The sequence below is a fragment of the Formica exsecta genome, unplaced genomic scaffold, assembly GCF_003651465.1.
Source record: "Formica exsecta isolate Colony F162 unplaced genomic scaffold, ASM365146v1 scaffold222, whole genome shotgun sequence".
NCBI lineage: Eukaryota > Metazoa > Arthropoda > Insecta > Hymenoptera > Formicidae > Formica > Formica exsecta.
In genome coordinates this window covers 263,476-275,200 of record NW_021849518.1, presented here as the reverse complement: position 1 = coordinate 275,200, position 11,725 = coordinate 263,476, and the positions used below count along the sequence as shown (strand labels likewise).

Sequence of the window (11,725 nt, the reverse complement as noted above, 5' to 3'; positions counted from 1 at the left end):
ATTTTTCTTTTTATATGTAATTTTTTATTATTTTATATAAATAATTCAATTTAAACAACCTTTTGTAAATATGTATGTATGTGTGTATGAATTAATTAATTTTGTTTCTTACTTTTGTCAAACATCAAATGTAATAAAATGCATATATAATTATCTTAATTATTACAATTTGTATATTGTACTTCTATAATTAAGAAAAGTAAAATTTCAAGTTTTACAAAGATAGAGAATCTATAATATCCTGCCCATCCCTGACACTATCCTCCAGATCAACTCTTCATTTACCCTTTCCACTTTTGCGATATGCCCTTCCAGGAGGATTAAATGCACTCGTTTTGATCCTGTGCGCGCATAAAAAAAGGATGATCGTAAAGTAAAATAACTGTTTTAAAAAAATCATTCGCATAACGCTGCGTGAATATATCGGACTTTTCATTTCCGTCGCGACCGAATATCCTGTATCGTCTGTGCGCGTTAGCGCAATGCGATAGTTCGTGAGCGCGCAACACTTTACGATAACTGAGATGAACTAGACACGATTTTCCTCGATCGCTCGCCCGAATGCGGAAACACATGTGTCACGTGGAACTCGATATTCCTCTTGAAAAACGCTACCTAAAATTGGCGCGCTCAATACGTTCCTTAGCAGAAAAAAATTTTTCACATCAAAGATTGCTTAATAGATTTTATCTCATAAAAAGAGTAAAATTGAAAAAAAAAAGAAAAAAATTTGAGAAATTAAATTTTTAATTAAAACTTTTTCGAATTATCTCGAAGAAAATGAGTTTAAATCATTAATTCTAAAAAATATTGAGAGTAATATATCTTTTATAGCGAAAGTCATTGCGTTTTAGAAAGAAAAATAAATTAAATAAATTTGAATGAAACTGCAAAGTGTTAATAAATGTAGAGTTCGAGTATATGTAGAGTTAGAGTGTCATTTTCGACATTTTGATCTTCGGCATCATGCAAATGCGATCCTGCGATCGGGACATTATCGGACCTCCCGACAAAGCGTCGCGAAGCCCGAATAAACGCTCCGACGTCGCGGTGGTTCCACGTGTCATTGAGAGAGCGTCGCTTTGTGAGCCGGTTATCGTTTATGTAACCAGTAACGAGCGCGGAGTTCGTTAGTGTAAGCGTATTTCACGCAAAAGGTTACTTTGAGCTCGCTCAACGACGGTGAGTGAAGAAGGATGAAGAAGAGACGGGGAAGAAGGGATAGGAGAAATGGTGAGGGGACAAGGGGACGAGGTAGATCCCGAGCGCAATTACATTATACGCCCTCCCTAATTAGCGGAATTTCCAACTCGCAACACGATGTTGTTGTGTTCGCAGCGGATAAACGAGTCCGAAGTCTAAAATAATGTTGCATAATAAAATTAAACAATGCGAGCATTGCTGTTAATTAGCGGCGGATCTGGGACGAGATAGAGATTGAAACGCGTACGGCATGGTCGGGGATTTCCAACGATTGGACTGTTGCGTCATAACATACACGTGCGCGACACATTATAAAATCCACCGCTGCTCTTGTTAGGATTAATGATTAAATCGGGCTTTGTTATCTTTAATGGGGAAACAGTGATCTCTCTAAATGCAAATTTTATTTTCTCTCAAGTTCTCACGATTCAAATCGGCGTTATCTGCACGTTCAACACTTGTGGTTGTGTACAAATACAACGGCATTCTCACTTAACGACCATTTGAATATTGCACTATCGTTAATTTCGATGCACATTGTGCTTTCACGTTGAAAAAGTAATATCTCCTAAAATATCTTGATTGTTTAAATAGAATTAAAGATTAAAAGCGATCTTCCAGATGAACCAGATTCTCACATTTACATCGGATTTCAGCACCGGTAGAGCGAAAATTACAACATCCGGCATTGCCAGCTTTGTCTGACATTACCCGTTCTTATGCTACTTTTATATCTCCGCTGTTCGTATTTTCTCGAAAAATCATTCTATATCATATAAAATTATAATAAAAATAATAAAACAAGATATTAAACTTTATATGTACGATTCACAGAAATTTATTGTGCAATGCACAAATGTATTAAAAAGATGTTGCAAAATATTCATCAGAAATTACTCTAAATATACTTTTATATATTTTCGCATTATATTGTAATAAACTACGTTATAGAGTTATAATAAAATTCTATTATATAAGACATATATTAGTTAGTGTAAGTTTAAAACTTATTAAACTTACACTGTGTATAAATATATTTAAGCAAATTATGATCAATTGCCATGAAAAATATGAAATCAATTTTTAATTAAAATTTAATTATAAGATTCTGTCTGATTTATTTTGAACACTCGATTTATTTTTAAATAAAGTACCTCACAAATACCTTACAAGCTTCAAATAAAATTTAATAAACGCAATTTATCACAGTATTTAATTTTTAGCCGATTATAACTTAAAAGCTATTGGTGCCACACAAAAAATTGCTAAAAATATAGGAATTCCTGGAGTTTTTAATATACGAATGTGTTAGATTTACGGATATTTTGAGGGTGGAGCAAGGGGCGGCTGGCTTTGAAAAAATCCGTGCAACGGGATGACTTATGCCGCGTTTTCATGCGGCGTCGAGACACCTTGCGAAGAGTGAAAAAGGACCGCGCCATCATAAATCAGCACATTAATTCGTAACGAGATTAGTATAATAAATCATCGTCCACCCGGTATTTGCATATGCCGTGCATTACTCTCGTCATGTGACCCTCGTCTTCCGGATAGTCGACGTTAAACGTTGATGACGTTCGTGAAGTGAATATCACAATTAATATTAATCTGAGTTTTTTTTTAGAACTTCTAGAATATTAAACGAATTTAGTATGTTTAAATTTCATCGACAATTCTACAATTTATAAATATATAAACATTTGCAAAGAAGTTAAATACTATACTACACATGCTTTGAATAATACAAAACGTGAAAAATACGTTTTAAAAAGTAATTTGATGCAAAATTCAAATCGAGTTAAGTGCCTGTTTATTTGTAAAAGATAATCTTATTTTATTCGCATGGGGTTTATCGTCTCAAAATTAAATCGAATAATAAATTACTCCAAATTGAGAGGTTTTTTCAGAACACTTGAGGATATCATTGGGCGTTTTCTTCTTTTTCGCGTCACCCAATAGAAAAAATCGATTCGCTTTTCGGGAGATACAAGCAGCGTCAAAGGGTTAAAGCTTATCGCGTGGGAACTCTTTTACTCCATTCGTTCGCACACCCGATGGAATTAGCCATCGCTAACCACCCCCTGCAGCCACCCTTCGTCCTGACCCGCGCCAATAAGAACGACAAGCGCGCGTGCGCGTCCTTTCTTTCTTCGTTTCTCTCTCTGTCTCTCTTTACCCGTTCTCTCGGGATGGCAGTTTCTACGCCACGATTACCCCAGAAATCTTTCTTCGGCTAATGCAAGAACTGTGTTTCCGGCGGTTCGCCCGATGCTTCGCCTACCTTCGGGGCGGACAAGCACATACACACGCAAACGCGCGCGCGCGCGCGCGAATAGTGACGTGCATTTACAAGTGCGACTTGCCACAGGGGAGGGGAAAGCGGGTTAGAAATAGGAGGGTGGACAGCTTTGCGCTATAATGCAGAAATGGTGAGAAATATTTGGATAAAAATACGGATGGCTTTGAGATACGTACGAATCAAGAACATAATTGAGGAATTTTTCGAAATTTCGAATTTTGTAGAAATTTCAAAGGGTTTAATTTTCCAAACATATCAAATTTAACTTAAATATAATTATATTTTATAGCGAATTTGTGTAACGAAAACTTTTGGAATAAAAGCATTCTTTTCTGTGAAAGATGCAACGTAATTTATTCATCTCATTTTATATTTACATTATATGAATAACAAATTTTAAACTATGACAAACTCTATTTGCTAAATTAAGAATGAGCTAAAATGAAGAAAGAATAAGGAGAGGATATATTTGCTAATGTAATGCAAGAAATACTCGGATAAAAGAAGAGGGCTAGTGAAGGATGCCGAAAAAGGTTGTATCGGTACACGAGTGTCCGGAAAAATTCGATGCTGATACGCGTATTCGATACTCGAGAGATAGCATAAGGGGAACATGTAGGACATGAAGGACATGGATTACGGGGGAACGTATAGGATACGCTTCAACAATCTCATGTGTCCCACGGGCGTGTTCAACAATCTCATGAGCGCTTCTCATATATGACAAATAAATGGCACGGATGTTTCAAACTTCTACGAGAATCATAATCATCTTTTTTTAAATCCGTAGCATAAAAACACGTACACATTAGTGTTCAATTAATAGTAAAATATAAAAAATAAAAAACTGTGCGTTATTTTTCATTCTTAATATTTTCTGTAACTATTAAATAATTTTCTATCTTTTTATTTGTATATATATCTAATTGTAGATTTGATAACACAACAAATGTAGAAAATATCAGCCTAGGTCAAAATATCAGTTACTCAAATAATTTTAAGCCGTCATGCAACTAATGTTTGTGCCATTAGAATTAATTAAATTCCGTTATTAGAGATAAGAATCGCTCTAATTATAGAGCTTTATTCATGTTTAATAGGGAAATAGAGTATGATGATCTCTGCTCTATTTAGCGAAGTGTGCTGCTTTATAGTAATCATGTGTGTACTACTAAATCCGAGAGCGTCAAGTCCCAGATTTTAATCCTATCGTCGGCGTTTGTTTATTTACGCGTGCGATATTCAACCCTACCTTTGTAAAACGGTCTACGCCGTATGTCGTCACAACGAAACGATCGGCGGGATATATTCCCATGGCCTTCTACAGCCGGGTTTCCGCAATTTCTGCGCGCGCGTCCTAATGCGAATGCGGTGTTTCTAATTTAATATCTTAAGAACCGGCATTTACCCACGTCAGCTATGTTGGATTAGGATGCCAGATGCGAGGGTAATACACGCGATTCTCACCATTTACGTTCGCATGAACGACTTTTCGTTTTAAGCGAATCTTTTTTCATTCGATAAAGCACAGTTTTATGTATAACTTGTTTTACAAAATTTGCTTTTAATACGTATCGAAGATTTTCGAAACCTTAATTATAATTTTCCTATATATATTATTGTAGACTTAATAAAAAATTGATAGCTTTTTTTAAACTTGATTTATCGAATTAAAAGGTTTAGCAAATTTTACCTTATATAAAATAAATAAAAGATCGATGTGAAAAATCCAAGTTAATTATACTTCGACTAATGGTATTATGAAATTATTTTAGTATAACAATGTATAATATGTGCATAATATTCAATAATATAACATTTTTATTTTAATCTCCTCTCGCAAATAAAGGAAGATAATTTCGACGAAAAGAATTAATACAATGTTATCTGAAAAATTTACGTTAACCAACCCTCTTTTCAATATTACATTTTCAATATCTATTACCGACCTATATAGCGCGCTTTTTATATTTTTGCACAAGTCATAAATATGTCTTATAGAGGATGCTTGGTGTCGTTTCGTAAACGCTAAGAGTGATACACTTTCTCCCACAAGTATTGAATAAATGATCACGTCAAAGTGATCCTTCATATCGCCGGCATGTTACGCTTCGTTGCATATTAATGCAAACCCCTTTTTCATTCCTTGTGTTTCATTATCAGTTTACAAAGTGTCGATATATGTCAATATGTCGATGAAAAAATAACGCCTGTCGCCACAATCCTATTGCTTTAAATTTTTTTTCTACGAATAAACAATATTTTTCTAAAACTCTTTTTAAAAATCTTTTTATAAAAATATCATTAGACGTAAAAATATTTTTCAAATGTGTCTCATCTTCTATGAATATTATAGAATACAATATATGTGTATGTGATAAAATTATAAAATATATAATGATATTTATATGTAGTCTTTTACAATGTTGCAAGTTACATAAAACCCCTTTTAGTAAAGCATTTTTTTTTTTAATGTGGTACGTGCAACCTTCTTTGTGTCTCTTAAAATAACTCTTCAAATAATATGATAAAAGAATAAAAGAGGTTACTCACCGAGAATCTGGCTGAGGACGGTGCGACCATCTTCGCCGAGACACGCACTGCGTGCGTCAAACGGATTTGTGAATTGCACGAATGCGTAACCCTTGTGCATAGAAATACCTGTCAAAAAAATGCAAAAGATCAAACTTTGAATTTTGTAAGATTTATAAAATAAATAAATTTGCGCAAAAAATATTCTATCAATATCTTAATTTTACGATAACATATTATTTTTAATATATATCAACTTTCAATTTTATTTTCATTATTTCTTATTCAATATATACATCATACAGGTCTCGACGCTCGAATTCGAGCAAATGACTGGAAAGAGAAGGAGAGAGAGATACATCATGTTTAATAGTATAATCGTTTGTTTCAATTATAAGCAAACTTGAAAAAGAAATACAAAATAAATTTTTTAATATATATGCTCGTATAAAAATCATAACTTTATTAAAACATTTAATTTTTATTTTAAAATAATTTTAAAAAATATAAAGATTATCTACGCTCTTTTCATAATAGAATAAATTTTATCTAAAAAGCGTTCTATAAAAATTTCAGTAATGGAGATAATCAAATGAATCTTTTCAAATAAGCCACCCTATATATATATTTTACAAAAAGAGAAAATTGTAAAATAAATAACTGCAATTTATAAAATGTTAAATGAAAGAGAGAAAAAGAAGGAGAATCGTAAATTTAGAAATATTTAAAATATATAGAAATATATAGGAATATTTAAAATATATGGAATAGTATCGCGCATAATTACATAACTACAAACTTTCTTACAAGTAATTCTTTTTAGGTCTCTAAAAAACTTTTCGCACATAAATATATAAAACAAAGTTTTATTGGACAAACTTCAACCGAAAGCAAAATCTCTAAATTAAATAATAAAATTTCCAAATGATTAAATACAACTCCGAAGAATATTAAACATTTTTGCAAACCAAATTAATAAAAACAAGAGCGCGTTGTTGCCGGTCGATTTTGTCCGCGCGGCAAGTCGCATGGACGCGACCTGTAATCTGTGTATCCGTAATAACTTTTGCGTGGTTAGCAGCTGACCATGCATGGAATTCATTATGCCGAAACAAATATGTAAATCTAACCTACATGTATACGCGCATTCTCACACAGATGTGTACGCGTGTTATGCTCTGGAATGCAAATACTGTCCATGCGAATCCGCTTCGCTGCCAAGCTTGGCGCAAGGGATGTTCATAGTTTTCATCGTTGCTATTGTTATCGGCTCATTCTTCAATAGCCCGCCAAAGAATTGTTGAATAGAGATAATTTAAAAATAATCGAATTTCATACGGACTTTGGGGAAAAAACTAACACTTTAATAAAATATTAAAAACTAATAATGATAAATTAGATTACCATTTTATTTATAATATATGTGTCTTTAATTATTTTTTTTTATAATATTATAACAATATTAGAAGAATAGAACAACGTAACGTTTCAAATATCTATTAATTTCTGTAAACATTACAACAATTGCTATAATAATTATTAAAACACACGCAAACAATATTAGTCTCTCAAATATTAAATTTAATATATTACTGTAGAAAATATTATTTATAAAATAAATTACTAACAATAAAATATATTATGAAATTTTCAATTTTATTAATTTTTTATGTTTACAAAAATATTACTACTTTTGTTTGGTTCATAACTTGCCTCATTTTTTTCCTATTGATCTTAAAATCCTCGAATTTATTTATTCTTTGTTTTTGGCGAAAGTAAATTTATCATGTATTACATAGCGATCCTGTCGATGTCTCGAAACATTTAACGCTTCGGAACTCGACTCTCCGATAAAGCACTATATCATCCTCATATCTCAAAGCTTAAGCCCACCCCTCACATTTTTCGAGCGGCGTATCAGTTGAAAGGAGATCGTATCGATCTTCGATTCTCGTAACGTAACTCGTCATCGTCGTAACGTTTATTCCAGAATTTAAATCGCTGTCTGCGCGCATGTCATACGTAAGGGGACGGCGGATGTGTTATGTGTGCATTTGTGCACGGCGGGTGCACGAGTTCGATATCGACGCTCAAGAGATCGTTCCGCGACGAAATTTATTCTGGCCATAAAAACCGCGATAGCAAAATGCGCGACCGTAAGTGCAAGTATATGTGCGAGCACAGGATGGTTGATATGATGCTCTTCGGTTGTCATTATTTTATTTTCGGGATTGCGAATGTTTTCAGACGAATTTTTTGACATGTGACAACAGATAGATCTCTTTTATATATCTCTTTTTCTCTTATATTTTTTATGCAAAAAATAATAATTTACGTTAAGCTTTTTCTATTTTACATTTATTTTTAATCTATATATAGTATGCACAAAGCTAATTGTAAGTTTCAACTTTTTCAAAATCCACACGTAAATTATATTTTGCTACTTTTATACATGATATTTCCATACATTGTAGTGATTAACAAATTTCACGTAATTTTTTTATTAATAAAAATAAAAAATATTTTAATGCACAAAAAAAGATTAATTTGCTAAGCAAACATATTTACTTATTTTTGGTATTAAAACTCAAGCATTCAAAGATAAGAGTGCATCAGAAAATCGTTATAGAACCATTGAAGATATCGATCGTTTTTGTTGGTTCTAACCACTAATGGTAATATAATCAGTCGAGAGATTTTGTAGAGATGCTTGCACGGTTTCGAAAACGTTCAACGACGAACATAAAATCAATATAGAACCAGCATTCGCGATGAGATCTTGAGAATGCTACAAAGATATGATATAAAATTACAGAACACCATTATATAACATTGTACCAAAAGAATTCTAAGAACAGAACGCACTTGAACAAAGAATGATACTGAGCTTCTATTTTATTTCGATTCTATATAAGATACAGATGCTATAAATCAAAACAAATGAGAATCATTATTATTATTTTGCCAAATTCAATATATGTTATTTTTACTGCTTTTAAGCAATAAAAGAATGGAAATATATTATATATTTTTAATTTTAGAATTGTACAATTTAAAAAAAAAAAAAGAGAAGAGATAAATAGAAGAAAAAGAAAAAATTTTCTTATAAATATAAATTGATAATATCTTCCTCTTTAATTATTTGTACTCAAAGTCAAAAATATTAAAAAATGAAAAGTGAACGTATAAGCAAGGATCATGGTTCCACATGAAATTGCAATTTTCCATGCGAAGTTAGGATGCCTTCTACTTTACATCGCTCGATGCTTCCAGTGTGACGAGTGAGACGAGATCTACAATTATAAGGTCGCACATGAGTTTGTTACTTTCCGTGCGAAACGAGGTAGATAAATTTCTAACATATGTGCAAAGTTACAAACTCATTTACATAAATCTTTATTTATTAACTTTTTAATAACGAGTGACGGTTAAAACCTTTTAAAAGTTACTCGGAATAATGATAACATATGATATGGTCAAAATCATTCGAGATGAGTTCTCTTGTCTACATATTTATCCAATTCTGAATTATCTAAATAAAAATAGCATCAAGACCGAACTAAACGTAAGAACTTTTGTGATAGAAATAACTGTTAACAGTTTTTAAAGTGAAAACAGTGAATAGTTTTGTAATAAAAAATCGTACATGATTTATTTATTCTTCCTTTTAGTTCCAAATAACCGAATAAATTCAATTGTGAAAAAGGCGGAAAACGTTGAAACAGAAAAATGAAAATCAAAGTTTAATTTGATAGAAAGATCTTTACGAAAATAAACAAGTTCGCTCTTTGTAACAATTATTTTGTATTTTTCGTAACTATGTTTTTGTAAAGGTTGTCACTCTCCAAAGTGACGACCGAGTGCCTCGATAACAGCAATATTGTGTTGAGGGCCTGTTACAGTGAATTTTTCCAATGTTTTGGCATTTATATAGAACAAATATCGACTTTATATTGGAAAACTTGTCGATAGAGAGACTCTCTAGTGTTATCTGGGCATTCGACAGTACCGATTTAAATCATTCTAGCGACGATTTCTTTCAATACGCAGCTGTTATATACGATGTGCCAAAAATGCCATCCCCTTCGTTCAGACTCTTTGGATAACTGAAAATCCAGTTTCCCTTAACAAAACATTGATTAGTGATTTTTCACAATTTATATATATAGTATTTTACTTAATTTTATTACAATTTATTTTAGCAAACTTGAAACTTATAATATATATATATCATAAGTTCCAAGTTTACTAAAGTAAGATGTAATAAAATAAAGCAAAGAATAAAATTTTTAATCAAAAAAGTTATTCATTAATTTAAAAAATTTTCTATTTTGAATTTTTTCTTTCCTTCTCTTTCTGTTGACAAAAATATTTTAATGTTTATTCTTATAAGTTAATTGTGTTTAAATGTCAAAACAACCCTCATTTTTTTAAGTAATTCGTTTTAATATTTACATTTTCTTGGGTTATAATAATTATTATAAACTATGTATATTTTACAAAAAGAGATACCAAATTACAAAAGAAGATTATTGCAATGTGTATTTAACTCTTTCTGTTCCATTTTCTAGAATTTGTAAATCTCGTGAAAAAAAAGATTATGAAAATTGGAACGATCTTTCTGTCAAGAATTCTGTCTTTAAATCGGATCTCAAACAGAAGTAATTTCCGAAAGCCGGCGATCGTATACATTTTCGCGTTAAACTTTGTTTGTAAAAGAGATATTCGATTCGTAGAATTTGTAATTTATCTGCTATCGCGCGTTGCACGCGGCATCGCCTTCGTACAGGACGCGGCTTATCCTTCGTATCGGCGTCCCTCTAATCCAGCGAACGCCTTAATTCCTGCAAGGACGAAGTTGCCCTTATTGTCTTCGTCCTTTATTGAGAAAGTAAGCTGTTTATCGGCAGCTAGCAGCTCCTTGTAATTTCGACATCCGACATTTGAAATTGCGATTTTGCCGGACAGAGCGGCAGAATAACTTCTCGATGAAACCTGGCGACGCTCGACGTTGGAACGCCAATATCACCTGCGTCGACGCAAAACTAATTCCGCAGCATTCTTCATCCTTACTGTATAATTTTATCTCGCGTTATACCGCTTATTACGTTATTTATTGCACTATATTTGTTTTTTTATACATTATTTATGACAATATATGTGATATAATACTGAGTGATAAAATAACTAATAGTGAATGACTAATAGCGAGAAAATCAAAATCGTATTTTATAACTTTCAGATAAATTTTACACATATTTATTTTATAATCTTTTTATTTAAAATTTAATTGCAAAGATATTTAATATTTTAAGATAAAAAGAAAGAACTAGAAATTGTTTTGACTAAAAAAACTCAACTTCAAAAACCTATCGTCAAAATTAAAGGCAGAGTTGGAAATATTCTATATCAAATTATATATAAATGATTCACAATAAATTCAATAAAGCGATTTCTTATTGTTTCGATCGCCAATCTATCATACGTGACCTTAGACACATAGTCATTCTCGACTTATCATCGTCCATCTATCTATCATTCTAGATCACAATTGTAATTTCATTTTCCGAGTAGAGGAAAGCTCCCACGCGGGAAAAATGATTTTCCGGGATAACAAATCCTGCGATTGCGGGGTAAACGAGGTTACGGCTTACAAAGGAAGAGAAGATAGCGGCACTCATCGTCCGCTCT

The 11,725-nt window shown here is 32.1% G+C and overlaps 1 protein-coding gene across 2 annotated transcripts in view; it reads right to left on the bottom strand.

The window, feature by feature from the left end:
* Positions 1 to 11,725, bottom strand: part of LOC115235427 — a 195,402-nt gene that overhangs the window by 63,376 nt on the left and 120,301 nt on the right. For both annotated transcript variants that reach the window (XM_029807223.1, XM_029807224.1), the window contains exon 5: positions 6,056 to 6,163. In XM_029807223.1, the coding sequence (XP_029663083.1) occupies positions 6,056 to 6,163 (108 nt within the window). The remainder of the gene's footprint in view (positions 1 to 6,055; positions 6,164 to 11,725) is intronic.